The 18,968-nt window shown below is 34.8% G+C and overlaps 2 protein-coding genes across 5 annotated transcripts; one reads left to right on the forward strand and one right to left on the reverse strand.

The window, feature by feature from the left end:
- Positions 1 to 555: 555 nt before the first annotated feature.
- Positions 556 to 5,498, reverse strand: LOC125073573 (coiled-coil domain-containing protein 102A). 2 transcript variants are annotated; one of them, XM_047684440.1, is made up of 2 exons: positions 5,332 to 5,498; positions 556 to 3,433 (listed from the first exon to the last, which is right to left on the reverse strand). In XM_047684440.1, the coding sequence occupies exon 2, from the start codon at positions 3,420 to 3,422 to the stop codon at positions 2,274 to 2,276; it is 1,149 nt and encodes a 382-aa protein (XP_047540396.1). In that variant the 5' UTR covers positions 3,423 to 3,433; positions 5,332 to 5,498; the 3' UTR covers positions 556 to 2,273. The 2 variants fall into 2 exon arrangements, with proteins under 2 accessions (XP_047540396.1, XP_047540397.1); XM_047684441.1 differs by lacking the exon at positions 5,332 to 5,498 and adding an exon at positions 3,671 to 3,774.
- Positions 5,499 to 6,775: 1,277 nt separating this feature from the next.
- Positions 6,776 to 18,602, forward strand: LOC125073620 (protein piccolo-like). Of its 3 annotated transcripts, XM_047684528.1 has the most exons (10): positions 6,776 to 6,908; positions 7,440 to 7,505; positions 10,925 to 11,099; positions 11,462 to 11,657; positions 11,841 to 12,092; positions 12,241 to 12,500; positions 12,653 to 13,042; positions 13,131 to 15,249; positions 15,938 to 17,566; positions 17,729 to 18,602. In XM_047684528.1, exons 3-10 carry the CDS (start codon positions 10,926 to 10,928, stop codon positions 17,794 to 17,796), a joined length of 5,088 nt encoding a protein of 1,695 aa, XP_047540484.1. In that variant the 5' UTR covers positions 6,776 to 6,908; positions 7,440 to 7,505; position 10,925; the 3' UTR covers positions 17,797 to 18,602. The 3 variants fall into 3 exon arrangements, with proteins under 3 accessions (XP_047540484.1, XP_047540483.1, XP_047540485.1); XM_047684527.1 differs by having other exon boundaries at positions 6,776 to 7,505; XM_047684529.1 differs by having other exon boundaries at positions 6,776 to 7,505; positions 11,844 to 12,092.
- Positions 18,603 to 18,968: the final 366 nt, after the last annotated feature.

The following is an 18,968-nucleotide window of genomic DNA, read 5'->3' on the forward strand; positions in this document are numbered from 1 at the left end:
AGATCATTTATTTATTTAAATACTAAGTCACACTGACAGAACCATTAGCGTTAGATCTAAAAAAATGTTTGCAATAATAGTATACAATAAAATTATATAAAAAAAAAATTAGGCTATTTCTTGTGATTAGTACTTTTTATATCAACTACATTAAATTATTTTTTCTATAATTTAAAACGTCTCGATCAAAATTCGTTTGAATTGTACAATAATATATTATTGTCAAGAAAAAAACTTTAAATATTGCACGAATATAATATGATAAGCAAGTATTATACTTTTCAAGAAATATATCTGTTTTTTTTTTTTATTTAAAGTTATTTTCTCAAAAAAACTTAAATTAATCAGGCAAGAAAGCAAAATAAATAGTCACTTAATTAAAAATATACATACAAATATATGCTAACTGCCTATTATTTTCGTTTGCGTTAGGCCTATACTATGTCATATTAAAAAAATGTTTTGACTTTAGAAATATTTTTTTAAGATTCTGAAATTTACTTTAAACTGTAAATTATCCATTTAATATATTAAGAGATGTTAATAATAATGTGAATAATAATCCATGTTTATGGCTAAAACATAATTCTACATCTAGGATTGGCTTCAGACGAAGGAAATTCTCAACAATCAACAACATAAAATAGGTTGCTTTTTTGAAGTGTTTTTTTTTAAGCTTGTGACAACAGAGTCACTTTTGTCTGCCTATTAGTAAAACTAATATAAGTTTAAATATTGATAACAATTTAAATGGATAATTTTAGATCGATAAACCATGTGTTTTCATTTAAAACTCATCTCTATTAAGAGGAATGTATTCGTTTTTCTGTTATTATGTACAAAATCTTTTCAATAAACTAGGCTGTTTAGTTTTCGTCTCCTGTCCTCATAAAACCGAAAAAAATCTACTATCTACCTTTCCATTCTTGACCATAAACTTAACATTTGATTAGTCAAGAGTAAAATAAATGAATTTACCATGATACATAAGTTTTGTGTTGTATGAAATATCATATGGTTTATTAACATATTTGACCATTATAAATGCTGTTCTACATCTATAGCTAATATTATTTAAACTAAACTATCACAATTGTTAACAACCTCTAACAAATTCATATCATATATTTATATATTACTAGGGTATTGTAAGCTTATAATGAAAGTACTGTTCTCCTTTCTCTTGATGTTGCTTGAAAGAGATATCTGTCTTAGCATTGACCCTTAATCGGGCAGAACTAAAAATCAGGTTTTCATGGCTTACGAATATATTCTTGGGTCATGTTGGATATCAGTGTATATAAAATAATATATAAATTATTGAAACTGAAAATAATGAAATTAATTTATCTAAGATTATTTTTGTGTAAAAATACAACCTAAAAAATTGCCATTTCATAAATATTTGGGAATTTAGCTAGCTTGGGAGGGTGGGAAAATAGTGTGTGCCTGATTAAGGTTTAAGGTGCTTCTTGTATAGTATTTTCTCTATTTTATGTTTAAGTAATATTCATTGCACATAGAAAAATAACATGCAAATCAATTTATTCGAGTCATGAGTCATTATTTATACTATTCTATTTAACTTCTTTAATATTGCTTCTTAATTTCTGATCTTTGACTTTCAAAACACCAGTGTTCACAAATCCCTAGATTATTCGAGATCATTGTCGTTGATTCATGTCAATTTGTTTTCAAGGTCAAGTTGTCACCCCTTAAAGTAAGCTTACAATCTCCTAATAATAATGTATATTTGTTCTGAAACTTTGATTATTATCGGCTACGAATTACAACTCTACCTCATTTTTAAAAGATATACAAAAAATACTTTTAGGCCAGTTTAATGGATTCATTGTGTCAGAATTTCATGCATCAAATTATAACACCACACTTTGATCAAATTACAAATGCACAACGCGATATCATTTTTTAAATGCTTTGAAATTGTCGGAATGTCAGTGGCGAACTTTATCATAAATAAAATAAAAAAACCGCTATTTTTAAATTCGAGTTTTTCATGATTTTTTTTTTCATGTTATTGTTACAATTTAAATTTGTACTGGATGATATTTAGCCAGGCACTAATGACTATTCACATTTCACACTTATTACAATATTTAGATATTAATTTGGTTTTTAATTCGAACTTTTTATTAGATTTAACTTCTTTTTTTAAATATATAATATATATATATGACAGCTTCAAATTCTCAGAGAATATTTGAGTATCCAATTATATTTATCCAATCAACTAATTCGCTATATGGTAAGTTTTAGACATTTTCACTTCTTTCGACTATTGCTAATTCGTCGTCTTCACCTGATGTATTCGTTTTTGTCTCGTAATGTGCTAAATTTGCTTCAGACGATCCGTTGCTAGATTCGTGGGAGCGTGGACTGACGCTAGTTTTCCTTACATACAGGACGTTCGAGTCCAATCTACTATTATTATGATCGGTGAAGGGTATCCCATAAGCGCTGCCGTCGGATATTCTATTTAATTTGTGTATTTGCTCTCTGAGTTCGCAAACTTGACTGTACAATTTCTTATTCTCTCGCAATATAGCTATGCTTTCCGTTTCCAACAGTTCCCTTTTACTCCACTGTATATTGTTTTCTGACTTGAGTCGTTCGACTTCCATTTTGTACTCTGCAATTTTTTCTTCTAAAACTTGCTTAGCGGCTATTTCGTCTTGCAATTCATTTTGCAACTTTTCGACTTCACTATGACTAGAATCCGAACCCAATGTCCGGTCGTTGTGTGTTAGTTCCATTTTAGTGTTATGTAACTCAGCGGTAAGATTTTCGATTTTCGCTAGAAGGAATGCTTTCTGATCTTTTTCACACTGTAAACTTTTGGTCGTCTCATCCAATCGCAGTCTCATTTCGCTTAACTTATTTGCAAGGGCATTATCTACGTTTGAAAACTTGTGGGAATCTAATGAAGCTCTCTGTCGCATAGGCGGTTCATTAGGCGACACGTAGCCCACATTTTTTCTTCTGAGTTCGACACCGTCTTCGGCATTAAAGTCGCCAGCTACTATCCTACTCTCACCTATTGTCAGAAGTTTTTCATTGTCTCGTTTGAGTTCTATTAACTGCTGTTCGAGATCGGCTTTCTCAGTTCGTAGTGCTGCTAATTCTTTGGACATGACGTCAATTTTATTTTTAAACTGTTTGGCTTCCTCCCTAGCTTTGTTGCGTTCGTTACGTACCTTACTCCATTTTTCCCTCCAATTGGATGTACAATCTGACCACCAGCGCATTGTTTTCTCCATCTGCGTGGCCCGCGCTCGTGCCTCGTCCAGTTCTCGCTGATAAAGGGCTTCTTTCGCTTCCCAATCGGTGTTTGTGTATCGCATTGAACTCCCATCGTGGTCTCGACTGCGCCGGTGACTCCCTCCATGTGAACTTTGCGCCATCTTTAATTTATCTGTAAAACATATATGGTTCTATGATTTTTATTAATGTAGAAGCAATTAAAATAATTTATTTAAATTACTGTTGTTGTTTTGCTGATTTTTCATTAATAATACTTTTAATATATTTTATATATTATGGAAATATGAGGTATAAAACCAGGTGGTGATAATTTGTAAAATACTATAATTGTAATACAACACAATAACTATAAAAACTTTTTACAGCACAATGAGCTATTGTCCACAACCTGATCCCTGTGCTCAAATATGTCCTCCTCCGCCTCCACCACCGCCTTGCCTGGTAAAGCCAATCATGCGAGGCTTACATTGGTCACAAACTAAAAGAGTGCTCGCGCAAGCTCTAACATTATCAGTCTTCGCTGGCAGCTGTGTTTACTTCTTTCTAGGTGTGCCAAGGAGGGCCAAATATAAGGAATATTATGCGTAAGTTGTTTTGTTACTATCATAAAAGGAATCATTTCATATACTCTAATAATGTGAAGGACCGCATTTGGTGTAAAATTAGTCAATTAGTTGAATCACAATTTAATTAAACATATATTGCTGTTTAATTGTAACACTCCACAAATGTTGCACAGTCGAGCAAAGCTTTGTAGTTTATTCTTTCAGTGTCCTGTGCACTGAATGTATCTACAGGCATAGGTTTTCACTGTGAAGCATGTAAAATGCACAAATAGGCACATGTAAGCTCAGTTTTTTGGGGCATCTCAAGTTCATCCTTATTAAATATTACATAATAGTACATTTCTATTGTACACTTGAAATGGTGCAATGTGTTGTAATATTACATGAAAATAAACATCAAAATTCACTCAGCTTTTATTCTTTTAAAATATAAGTATCACCTGCCAGGATTTGTTTTGCCTTACATGAACATTATGACATTTGCTCGAATAAGCTTTAATTACTGGTAATGAAGAATGGCTGATAATGCTTACACGCTTTTGTATTTGAGGACCCATTAAAATGCTAATATACTGAACTCGATGCAAAATCAGACAATATATGTTATAAGTAAAAGTTGTTGTAATAGTACATACTTTTATTATACAAAAAAATACCTAAAATTGTAGATTTTAAAATCAATCAATTTTTTTTTTTACTTAATTGTGACCCAATTTCAATGCTTAAATATTATCTTTTCTTACAAGTAGTTCATACATACATTATTTTTAAAATTTTCCATCTGTAATGCCGAATAACTTTTTAAATAATTTATATTTTTCTATAAGACATACTATTGAAGTAGACACAATCACTTTTGAATACCATTTTTTACAACATTTAAGCTACCACTGGGTATATAGATTGTGATTGTGTGTGCTACATTTCACACTAAAACATATTAGATTAAATACACTTGCAGATATGAAACATCAAAAACTATTTTTTAAATTTTATTTTGTTCAATTCATAAATAGGTAATTGTACATTTTTACGAAAGTTAATAAAAGTACATGGCGAATGTGATTTTATTCATTGTGGTAGAACAGACGTTATTTTATTAAATATCAATAAAACTGAGTTTTATTGAAGACTTCTTGAAGAGGCCGTGGGTCTAAAGCCTACCGCCGTCCTATTAATCGGACACTACTTAAGAGAATAATAAAGGTTTGGTTGAATATAGTAATGTTATTAATATATAACGCTACGATTACCGAAACTTTCAACCTGTTTAGAAAAATATTTAAACGAAACAAACTTTAAGATTAGTAAATACTTTCTTAAATCCTTCTTAACGAAAAATTTATTTTTATATAAACTTCCCGTTGGTTACATTTTTTATAGGTAACCGAAATATAATTTTTGTTTAAACAAAGGAAATATATCGAAACATTTGTTTACATAAATGTAGCTGTACCACTTAGTATATACAATTTTCACGTACCTGTAACTTTTAATTCATTGTAACATTTATTTTCTTTAGGTTTTGTAGACGATTTATTTCACAATTTAAGTTAAAAAAGTTATATTTTTCACTTAAATTACTGAACCATTGTCGAATTTATCCAATTCTTCAATAAAACTGATAGTGAATAATGATAGATGCTACTTGATGTCTAATATTTCATCTTCATATCTAAATCGAGTAAGAAACGTATCGATTTATTATATTATTATACAACAAAAAAAATATACAAAGATGTTTTATATTTTACATATATAATATTTTTTAATATATAACAGAAAGTATAACTAGCATTTTTGAAAAAAAAAATTGTAGTTTCTATCTTCGATCATAAATGTACTTTTTCAGAAATTCAAACATAAGTTTAAGTCTGTCGCATAATCGATTGTTGAGTTATATTATTTATCTGTATGCCATGTTTTTCTACAGATATCCTAATTATTATAGATTAAATCAAGCTTTTTTATATTTTTTTTGAATATGAATATTATATTTTTACTTGTTATTATAAAATGAGAAAATTAAAATAAATAGTGTTACAGATATCCGTATAAGTCTTAACTAGTTAATTATGTGTAATACTTAAACACACAAGAGAAAATCGCATTTAAATTTTCTAAAACTATAATAAATTTTCAGGAGGGGCGAATTTGAAGACTGGGCCGACGAAATGGCTCGAAAAGGTTTATTTCAATCAGTACCAGTTGAATCTTTAAGAGATAATACACACATGGATAAACATTGATATCAATATTTATCTCTTGCAATATATTTTACTTTACGAATGTATTGTTAATAATTAATTTATTAATTTAATTAAAATATTACTGAATTTGAGTTTTAAAATAAAAATATTAATAAAATCTACAATGGTTTTTAATTTTGTCTTTATTTATTAAAAATTATATGTAAGAATAGATCATATTATCGGAAACGTTATTTTAAAGTTTCATTGAAAATTATTTATACAATTTTATTTTTCAATATAGGTTATTTTTGCAAAGCGATTTTTATGTACAGTTCTTAAAATTTTAATTAACTTCATATCAACAGGAAGTGATTCGTGTCCTCACGTTTCATGGCGGCAGCCAATTGAAATCGTCTGTATTATTATAAAAACATAGAGATTACTTTCTGCACCAATCACAGAAGGACTGCAGTGGAGCATGAAAGTTTAAATATACAACTTTGTAAAGGCGTCGAGTTCTTAATTTCGATTTAATAATTAAAAATTATTTACAAAATCTTCGTACACAATTTGATGATATTTACTGACTTATTCGAATTTGTAAATGTATGATAACCACAGAATGATGTTGGAAAATTAAAATTAACTTTAATTTTTTTTCACTTCTTGTAAAAGCTACGTCACGTATGTTTGTCTACTCCGAGTCAATGCGCATGTCAAGTTGAAAATTGCAAATGGCGTCCGTTGTTATTGTTCGTACCGAATAACTATTTGTAAAATATATACTATTCTTTTAGCGATTTTTCTAATGGACTATTATATTGATGCGATGCTTTAACTTCCCATGATTCGGCGCGACACGTTTTATGTACGTTTTAATGTGTTTTGAGTGTTTTTTTCATATTCTATGTGTGTCATGCAAATGGGGTAAGCTGGAATTATCGGATGTCGCTTAGGTTGTTTTGGATAGTTTCAATAAGAAAATGGAGTGAAGTTCTGTGACCTACAGTGTGAAAATGAAACCTCCGTAAAGTAAATTAATTACCGCGTTAAGTTTAGATCGAAGCAAGAGACGGGAACGGCTGTAATTTACTAATGTTCCATGCCGTGACTGCACTCCCCGTACATTTCAAAATGGCTGCTGCTCTTCACGATATATGAGCTTTGCGTCACTGAAATATAAATCTGTGGTTTTGATTCGTGAAGAAATTCGAGTGTTACATGTCGAGTGATTCCATGTGAAAACTCGAAATTATTCAAAGGACAGTGCCCCGGGAGAACCTGGGGCGGGACAATAGTGGCATATCATATGTTTTGGCTGTAGTGGACACTGAGTGACCATAGGACCGATATTGCCTTGCGTCCGAGCCGGACTGTAATGTTGCGCTTGATTTTACAGGATGATTTGGAACACAAGACAATAGAACTTGTGTGTTATTGAGCGGAATGTGACATTGTATGATAGGTGAGTACATTTTTTTTTCGTTTATTTACATTATGTGGGGTGTTCGACCGTATGATGTTGCGAACAAAATGGACACATTGAAGGGTGACAGCAGGTCGGTCAGAGGCGGCGGACGTGCCCGTGCAGTGGTTGAAACAATCGTTCAACTTTACTGTCGAGTCGCGTTGAAAATACTGAAATACGTAATAAAAAAAGTTGTGTAACAACGATGTTTTGCCGACCTTGTTGTTCGAATGGGAATAATTCCATGCCTGACGCACTTCGTAGGGTTGATTAAAACATTTTACACATTTGCATCCCCAAACATGATTTAATTATAAAACTTGTACCCCCATATAACATATAACTTATCTTATTAGTATGTTTGGTGTTTGTCAATAGAACCATTCAAATGTTAGGTTATAGTTAAAGGCTTGAATTTTTTTATGAGGTTGACTTCTAATTATGTTCAAAGTAAATTTATTTCTTTAATTTATTTAACTCTAGTATAAAAGTGTGCATTTGTTATCATATATGTCATTTTTAAAAGACAGATTATTAATAGTATGAGATTATAATTAATCAGCGAATTAAAAAAAAAAGAGTATTAAAACTTTTATTGTATTGATAATTTTATTTTATCCATTTTATAATTGAGTTTTATATTTCGAACACTATATAAAATAAGTGTAAATTTAGTTAATAATTTGTATTTAATAATAACATCTATTGATAATACTATATATATCATAACTAAATGAACTATTTTGGCAATAATAGACTTATTATGACAATCATACTTTATTAGCAAGTTTTGTTACTTAATTATATATATTTATTACCATAAATATTATAATAACATAACAATCATAATAATAACTAGTTTACAATATTTATAATATATTTTATTAATGATTTCATATTTTTACTATATCTGTTATATTTAAATGATTAAATATACAAAATTATATACAATATTCCAATGCCAAATTCAGTGGGTTTGAATTTTACTGTGATAATTGGTTATAATTAAAATAAACACATAATTGATATTAAAAAAAAGAATTATGCCTAAACTCACACATATTATTTCAAAAGAGTTTTTAGTAAACTTAGTATCAAGTAGTTTAAAGAGGAATAGGAGGAGAGAAATTGACAAGTACCAAGTTGAAAATTACAAACTGGAACTTTTTTTTCTATATTATAAATATATAAACATCTCTTAAGTAATTATTAGTTTTATATGTATATATATGTGTTTATATATATATTTATATTTAATCACACAAGAAATATATGGAATGATAATATAATATGATTACACATGATTACCGTTGCAAGCTCTATATTGGAATGATATATATTTTTTAATTTAATCATTTTAAGGGAAACATATAATGAGAAGACACAGATATCATACACAATATATAAACAACAATGCATTAATGTGCTATATTACCGATAATCAAATTTATAATTAGAATTTGACAAATTCTGCCTTTATGTTTATTTATAGTCTTCAATTTCGGTATTTGAGTATTCATAAGTTATTCTTAGTTGTTAAAATAAAAAAAAAAAAACATATCTCTCCTTGTTATCAGTAGAATCGTTACAATAATTAGAAATTGTTATTATTATCAATATTATAACAAGATGATAAATCTTACATCATTTGTAATTTGAGTGATCTGGTTTCAATTTATATCCTACTAGCTTTAGCCCATGACTTTGCCCGTTTTAGGGGTTGGTCTTCAGGTGTTTTGTATAAAGAAGTATGTCCTGCCTTGGGGTTTAGTTTAGTTTGCTTCATACGAAATTTCATAAAAAGTGGTTTGGCTATGAAAGCATAACAGACAGACGGACTGGCAGTAGTTTCGTATTTTTAATATAAGTCTAGATTTTAGTAAAATATATATAATTTCGTTTTATTATCAATTGTGTGTATACAAAGTTTTATGCCTTTGCCTCTAGATGCTTTTTGTGACACTCCATTACTTGCCAAATTAAATTTTAATAAATTATATGTATGTATATATAGTTAAAAATTGTGTTTATTAATTTTTATTCAATTTAAATTAACAAAAATACTGGCAAATATGCTAGCAGTATTTCCTCTACTATTTAAATTCAAATTCATTCTTTTGTCATTATGGTAATAAATATTTGATTGTATCTTATTTTCTATTTGGTGTAACTTGTTATATAGGCTGGTAGAAAAAACTTTAATGCAATTGTTTGTACATTTTGTATTCAATAATGGAAGTCTTTAAATTTATAGTGAATTGATCATAAACTCTATCTTGAAAAAAAATATATATGGTCAACCCGATTTTTATTTAAATAGGCATCATAATATAGGGAAGTGTATCATTTCATTTTGTAAATGTACAGAAACAGCTTTAGCTAATTATAAAACAAATTTGAGTGTTTCCTTGATGTACATTTTTTTTATCTTTTTTGCCATTCACAGCAAATAACTTAAAAGTTATCAATATAATAATACACTTAACAGTTTTGTACAAAGTAAAATTAACTTTGAATTTTTATGTATATAAGGTGTGAGAAGTGAGTATATGAGCTAATTTTATACTTGTTAGTGTATTCTATGAAGCATATCATTTATTCCTAGTTAGTAATAGCATTTGGTACAAGATCACATGGTCTTGTTTATAATACATAATGTTAAGTAAGTTAAAGAATTATTATGTAGCTGTCTTTTGTAAACAGTAATATATTAAGTGTTTCATATGACTGAGAATTATTGTCCAATTCTAAAATTAGTATGAACAACGTTAATATGTGAACTAAAATACTGCTTATTATGTAAATTAGCAACACACACATGTTTGTATACAGTTATATGTTTTTATAAATGGAATATTTTTTATTTAAAAAAACATGGTCTTATATTTAATGTCTTTGGCATTTATTACGGAAAAAAAATTGGATAACTATGGTAATAGTTTATATTAATTATGATAAGAATGTCTTATGATGAGTAAAATGTGATTGTGGAGTTTTCTAAAGGTTTTTTTTCTTCAATACATTTTTCCACGATTTTCCACGAAATAATGAGAATGGTATCAAGAATTTTGTGACCATAGGTTATAATTAAAATTAATCCATAATCTGCAAACATTAATGGTTTTTATTGAATTTCAATTGTTTTTACATTTCCGAATATTAATCATACTATTTTTGCACTGTATTATGACAAGTACATTGAGGATTGAAGACTTATTTTGCATGAACTATGTATAATACCTAATCATAGACCTAAATATGTATTAGGATAAAAAGTAGGCATGTTGTTAACAAATCAATGTTGTGCAAGATTTTTTTTTTTTTAATTAATGAACATATCAATTGTTATATTTAGTGTAACTTAATCTTATTCATGTTTTTGCAGTTGTAATATAGGTTTTTTTTTATAATTGTAGTATGGCAGCGGATAGCGATGGGCTAGGCTCGGCGGGCGGTGGCTCGTGCGGCGTGGTGGTGACATGTGAGGGTGATCTGCGTGATCCGAGGTTTCCCGCGCGACTCCGCCGCCTGTTGCGCGAGCTACGCGCCTTACTCGCCGAGCCGCATCCGCACACGCTCAAAGTTAACAAGGTAAAGTATATGTGGCTAGCCACTGAAATATTATAGACCACAGATTAAACATTATACTTCCTTAAAAAATATTATTACATTAGTTCCTTCCTTCCTTTTATGTTATATTAAGTTATTAAAAAAATAGATATGTAACTTCATTACATGTGAAAATATTGTGTGAGGTAAAATATTATTTTTATTATGATTAAACTTGAAGTAAAATATTAAAGTCGGCTAATTATGTGTTCTATTTCCTTCAACAGTAAAAAAGCTACGCATACTGATGTTGAAAAAGTTTCCTTATTTTTTTTTATTGAGGTCTGATATTTTTCTTGTATTGAATTTACAGAATATTGATTAATAAGGTATGTGTATTTTAGGTGGAGCCTTGGAACTCTGTGCGCGTGACTTTGTCGGTGCCGCGGGCGGCGGCGGCGCGATTGCGGGCGCTGGCCGCCGCGGGGGCGCCGCAACTGCGTGCGCTCGGCATCCTCTCAGTGCAGCTGGACGGCGACGCGGCCGTGTCGCTGCGGCTCCAGCATGGTGCCGAGCTACGTATCAATACTGATGCTGATGGTGAGAACCAGTGTTTCATATTGTTTTATACTAATACTTTATTATTAATTGATTTGCCAGACTATTTTAAAATATATTTAATGCACACGCATCAAATCTCTGGTATTTGTGTTTTTATTTTTATTAAAGAAGTTTCTGGAATACATATAAATATACAAAAAATGATTTATTTTTATTTTTCAGAAGCGAGCACATCACGATCACAATCGAATGAGCTGCTGGCCGGCTTGGGCGGTATCGGTCGACTGATAGCCGACGAGGGCGCATCCACCAGCTCGGAACCCCCTCAGAATAACTTTAAATCGCCGAATACAGTGTGTCCAATGGATGGCAAAATACCGCAGAACATTCCCACCCCAACCACAGACCGCTGTGAATTCCCTTTTGGCAGTATGACTCAAGCGAGGGTTATACATCGGAAGGAGAATACCTTAGGTTTGCTATTAATATTATTTTTTATTCTATTTTACTTCATTAAAATATATAGGATATTAGGATGTCTTTGCTTTAATCAATAGTTATTAATGAAACTGTGATGTTGATAAATAAAAAACTTTTTTATAATGTTAATATTTTTTTGCAGGGATAGGTGGCTGCGCCAATACGCTCAGACCTGGTACAGCGGAGCAATTCGCGCGGCCGTCAACATCTTTTACTGCTCCCCCACCGCCCTACCCCGCGCCCCCAGCGACCCCTACGACGCCGACTCCATCGTCGGCTCCTACGGTGGCCATGTCGTCGCCCCTGCTAGTGAACCTATTGCAGAATGACGCGCCAGCGCCTCAACCGAGGCCGAAACCAGTGCCTCATCCTGCGAAACTTGATCGGCTGGAGGACTCTCAGGTTTGATTTCACTTTAAATGAATTTGGGTATAGCTATTAGTTTTAGATTAATTTTCTTAATCTTTTATTTCTCTACAATTTACAATCATATTATTAATTGTTTTATTTAATTTCGTCTAAAATATGAATTAACAGTTTATTTATTTCTACAGGTGGAACTAGCAGTCGGTCGCGCGCCTTTCGAATACCGTGGAGGCCGAGCTACCACTCCTCGACCAACAGTACCAAGTCCGGCTCCTCCCGCTCCTCGGCCTGCTCCCCGGCCGGCGGCATTCATTCGTCGCGCTTTTCCCCCTCGTCCCCCACCGTCGCCGACACCATACCGCGCACCAGTGCCCAATGCAACTGTTGTAGGGCGAGCGAGGTTTCCTTCACCCTCCTATAGTACAGAAACCTTCCCAGCTCCACCTCCGCCGCCTTATAGGCAACAGGCCGTGCCCAGACCAAGGCAGTTGCAGCCGAGGGTAACGCCAGAAGACCTTCAAGCGTTGCTACCACCTCCTACTACTTCGATGGACCAGAAAACTCAATCTAGTTTTCAGGTGCCCTATTATTTCACAATATAAACAAAATCTAAGATATAGTATATTTATTAAGAACATGTTAAAAAAAATGTTATTTTAATTTCAGGAATTCCAGAGGTACCAACAACAGTACAACGCAAGGCAACGTGCCGCCTCTCGTGCAGCTTCACAGCCGGACTGGAATGAGCCCTATCGGGACACGTTGGGTTTATCGATCCCTGATCTCCCAGACAACTGTGACCTCGATCAGCTGTTACCGACCCTGGGCGGGGACCTCAACCTCGACGATACAACCTTATCGGCCATTTCGGATCTCGATGCCAACACGAAACTAGATCTACTCTACGATACTCCACAGGAATCAATGCCTAACACCACAGAGTCAACTCCAGACTCTCTCCTTCAAGAAATCACCGGTGTTCAATACCCGACCGGTCCGACTTTAAATGGGCCTTATAATCCTGAAATGGCTCCTACCACGAGTCAAACAAACGTGAATAGTGATGTGCCTTCTAAATCCGCGGAATCGTTCGACGCGAATTCGGAGACGGCATTTATGCCGCCGCCACCCGTGCCTCCGCAGTCGACTTCCAAATTCCATGTAAATTCCCCAAACCATACGATAGTTAATACGCAACATACGCCTTTTAAGTCGCCTCCTCCTAATGCTGCGTATTCGGCGTCGCCAAGCAGCATGAATTCCGACAGAATGACGGACAGGAGCACAAATCAGTCGTCATCGATGCCGCCGCCAATGAGACTTCCAATTAGAGCTATGACATCAGTGTCTACGGCTACTGTTGGCTCTCAGGCGACAGCCCAGGAAATTGAGGAGCAAAGTAAGCAGTACCTGATCAAAACTCTTATGAGAGATGACGATACTCCACCCCCTAAAGAGCAAGAAAAGAAAGCTGAAGAAGTAACAGTTGCACAGTGTAAGGTTAAAGAAAATCCAACTGAAACGGCACCAGAAATATTCGGCATTGCAAAAGTTATAGAAGATGATAGTAAAAGGGAAGATGATCTCAAAACTAAAAACAAGATCATTAAGAAAGAAAAAGATGAAAAATTGCTGGCACAGAAAGGAGGCAAGCCAAGAACGGGCGGCGCAAAAGAAAAGCCTGCTACATTAAAAGACAAAATTGTAAGGGATGGAAAATCTACCAAAGTTGCCTTACCGCGGCCTCATGTCGCAAAACCTGCTACTCCTTTGACTGAAGCACCGAAATCGCCTTCTGGAGAAAAGGAGTCAATAAAATTAAGGTTAAAGCTTGATAAGAACGAACCTATAGTTCAGCCTGTTTATAAGGCTGATGTTAGTTTTGTCAACCAACAATTGAAAGGTGAAAAACCCATAGAAGGTGAGCTTAGGGTACCGCCTTTACATATCAGCCTTAGAGGTCGAAATTCAGCAGTAATAAAGAACTCCAAAAAGGAAAAGAAAAAGTTTGGCCCAGGAGACCTTCACTCGAAGAAGATTAAAATAAGAAAATCTCTGGAATCCGATGAAAAGTCTCACAGGCGAGACGCCGATGAGTCGTTAGCTTCAAAGTCGGGAGAAAGCACTGAAAACTCAAAGACTGATGAGTATTTACATGTTAAAAACATTAAATTGAACAATCATTACGAGGGGGAGGCTATCAAAACTGAGATCGCAGGTGATCACAATGTCGTGTACAGAATGAAGACATTGTCGAAGAATGCTCACATAGTGACAAAGTCATGCGATTACAAGGTCTTCAACAACAAGGGACAGTCATTAGATAGTTTGAAAATGAAAAAGAAGTCCAAAATGCTGAGTGAAAGTGGGAAATCGACAGAGAAGGAAAGGGACAAAGAATGGAGGAATGACTTGTTAGATAAGGAGGGGAAATATGCCCAGAATGAGGGCTACAGAGAGACACCAAACAATCATGATGTGAAAAAGAAGTTACCAACGTCAAAAGTTGAGAAGGATGGTGCAAAATGTGATAACTTAAAGTCCAGTGAGGTGAAGGCAGTGTTGGACACTGAATACAGTGAAGTGAAATCTGGTGCTAGTGATTTGGACAACAGGTTATTAAAGTGTCATAAGAATATTGAACGGACGCTCAGTGTTGACGAAGAGAAGTTTGATTGTGACGAGAATAAATTGAAAAGGACACTCACTGATAGTGCGATAACATCACCCAATGGACTGATCTCTTCAGAGAAGAAGAGGAAGACCAGCCATAGTTCCTGTCCAGGTATGTATCTTAATTTGCAGGCATAGATGTAAAACTGTACATAGAAACGAGCATAGTTTTGTCATGGGTAATTGTGTAAAAATGTTATTACGAGTAATTATTTATCGATTCGAAATTCAGAGCTTGTATTAGGAAAATTTTGTAAATAATAAGGAAATGAAAGTACAAATTTAGTAAAATTATGTATATAAAATAAAATAATAAGTTCCGTGTGGACCAAACACATTTTACCATTTGCAACATTTGCTTTTCTATGTATGTTATTATCAGTTAATAATTAATGTAATAAATAGGGAATATATAAAACATTAGAAATATATAGATATTATTATTTTAACATTGTAAATTATTCATTTATATTGAGATATAATAAATTTATTTGACTCAAACACTAGTAATCATTTTATTTTGAATCATTCATACTTAGTTAGCTTGGTTCTTAACTGACTTAAGTGCCATTATACTGTCATCACAATATAGCATTTAAAGAGTTATGTTCTTAAAGATTATTGTCCAACAAATAATTCTAATAATTAAAATCTTAACTTCAAATTTTAAGTTTGCTTTTGCATAACATGGTTGTCATTCATTAAAATATTACCATAAAAACATGAATTTAGCAATTAAAACAAAAATTAACATTAAACTTCGTTTTAATTATTTAAAAAAGACATTGTTTGCGTTCCAGATCCCCCTGGTTCGACAAACATAGGCACAATAGGCGGCAGTCGCGTCGACTCGCCGCCACCCGCCGCTAGTCAGCGCTCGGGAGCTCTCTCCCCGCGCCGCAAAGAGAGGCCCAAGGATAAGACTTACTGCAAACTTGTGGCCGAGAGGACGGCTCGACCGGACGCCGACAAGTTCGGTAATAGTAGGTCGCCCAATTCACAAGCCCAAGGCGAAGACTCTGGGATTGAATCTATGGATGCACTCTCAGAGAAATCTCCTAATCAAGCCAGTCAATCTCCACCCGGTCCTCAAAGAAAAGAACGCCTAGACATGCCTAGATCGACCAGCCCGACGTCAGTGCAAAGGATAATAGGTGTAATAGATCCACCGCCAGCGTCGGACGAGCTTCTAGAGAGGTTGTCACTAGCGACGGGGCAACCGCATTACGATCCCGTACCGCCCGATATAGATGATATGGGCGATATCGAGGCGGAACTGGCGAAAATGCATGCAGACCATATAAACGGAGACGACGCGCCAAGAAGGCCGCCCGAAGAAACGACACAAACCAAAGAAGTGAAAAGAGAAGCTACTCCTATTCTCAGGGACGAGGACAAATCTACGCCGAGCATAAATAGAGGAGATTGTAAGAGTGAATTGAAAACAGAGGTGACAACAAATGATACCGAAATAAAACTCGATTCTAATATTGCTCAAAAGGACGAATCACGTAAAGAAGAAACGATTGTATCGCCGAAAAAAGAGAAAGGCATGGACGACTTTGATCACTTACCGAGCAGAGTCTCCCCGCCTTTATACACGTACTCAAACCAGGAAAAAGTTTGTGCGAACGATTCTTTGGATTCAGAAGAAAACAAGTGTGTCGTTTCAGAAAATGGCGAACCAAAAGATAATGGGACAGAAATGAAGGAAAAGCAAGAACCGAAGATGGAAAGGTTACCGCTTAAGGCTGATTTTCCAGATAAGAGCTTATTAGAACAATTACTAATAGAAATTCCTACACCGGATTATGTTGGTAAGAGGCCGGAGTCGCCGTCTCCTTCGACTTTGGAGAGAGTCGCTCGAAGTAGTGTCCGGACGAGGTCGAGTAGTAAAATGAACAGTCCTGCAGACGGACCCAAAACGCCACGGCTAAGTCCAGGAATTAGCAAACTCGAGCGGTCCGATTCGCCCGCTTTGCAACCAAGAAATTGTCTTAGAAGTGGTTCAGTAGATAAGACGAGTCCGCGAACGGTAAATGCAATGGTAGCAGCAGCCAAACCAGTGCCTGGTGGGAAACGGAAAAGACGGGAGTCGGAGAGCTCCTGTGCATCGACCATCAGCTGTGAAGAAGGCATCTCTCCGGGTCGGCCCAAGAAAAAACCGAGACGCATCGACCAGAAAATGGTGAATCCGGTTGTGGCGATCGATGGCAAAGTTAAAAAAGAGTCTGATAGTGATAGCGATGAACCATTAATATGCAAGGTTCGGGGGAAGGGAGTAAAAGCAGTAAAGCCTGGGGTGAAAGTACCAAAAGGAGCGGAAGGTGTGGGGACTAGACGGTCAGTGCGGCACGGTCCGACGCCCGCCCCAGCTGCTCCTGCGCCGCCTAATAGCACACCCGTGAGACGGAAAACGAGGAGTGCGGGTAAGTAGCATCATTAATATGAAGATTCAGATTATACTTGATACATACATTTATAAATACCACATTTTTATTCTCCGTAATGATATCGGAATCAAATGAAATATAAACTTATTTCTAGGAAACACAAACAGTATTACAGCATGTACCACGTGTCGTTTTCAGTGGGCGAAGGAGGCACGCCGAGCGCCGGGGCGGTGCGGCGGCGGCGCGCGTCCCGCGACGGCAAGTGACGGCGGCGACGCGCGGGCTGTACCGCGCCCTCGCCCCCCCTCGCCTTGCCGCTGCCGTTGCCTCTGCCGCTGCTCTACCCGCTCGAATGACCCCCTCGCCTCGCCCTGCACCTACACATCTGCCCGATCGAGCCGCCTCCGTCGACCTCGTCAGCCGACCGTGCGAGAACGTATCGTCGAATGTTCTCGAACAGTTCAGATGTCGTATGCAAACAGGGACGGAATTGACGTCCGTTAGCACTGAATCTATTCGAACCGTGGGATTAGTGAATATATAAGTGATAATACAATACTGTTAGAGGACGTGACGCGACCTCGGTGCCTGGAAGCTGGAAGCGCGACACGAATGACAAATGTGGTCAGTTATCAGGAAAAGTGCTTTTATCGTGTGCAAAAGTTTTGTGGAATTTTTAAATTTTATGAATCTCAAGAGTTTGTAAAATAAAAAAGAATATTGTGCAATAAAAATGAGAAAGATAATCCTTTGAGGAATATTAACAGAGTTAAATATGTGTGCTTTTTATACTATGTAATTGACGCGGGTGGGTATGATAGTTACGTGAGAAGTGTTCAACCTTGTTCCTGATGCACCGACAGTCAACCCGACCGGGCGCGAGACGTTTTAAGGACTGTTTATTAAATTAGTGAACAAATCATGTTACCATTCACTATAAAGCACTCGACGTTTTGTTGGTAATTGTAAGTTTATTTCTTCTATCGAGTATTTTTAAGAGCGTCTTTTTACCATAAGGCTGGACTCAGTATAGGAGTCGAAAGCCAAAAGTGGAGCCTTAGTTTAGTGTATAGAGATGTATCATTGTACAAAAGAGCACTCGTCTAATAGGCACATTGTTATAGGATAAATACCGAGAGATATAAAAAAAGGAAATGCATAAAGTTTTAAAAGATATTTTCATACGTTTTTGCACGTAACTCTTAGCGTCATCGGTGATCTGCGTCGTAGTTTTAATACATTTTGGCGGGAAATAGCCTAACGAGCTTTAGGCTATTTTGTCGTGCATTTCATACGTGGACATGAAAAAATATATACTTTAACATAACGGCTATTTCCCGCATAAAACACGCCGCTATTACGATTTAACGTTAGCGTTTTTATATGTAAGTGAATTCACGACCAATAATTGTAACTTAAATGTGACAAGATACTTGAA

The sequence above is a fragment of the Vanessa atalanta genome, chromosome 24 (assembly GCF_905147765.1).
Source record: "Vanessa atalanta chromosome 24, ilVanAtal1.2, whole genome shotgun sequence".
Classification (NCBI taxonomy): Eukaryota; Metazoa; Arthropoda; class Insecta; order Lepidoptera; family Nymphalidae; genus Vanessa; species Vanessa atalanta.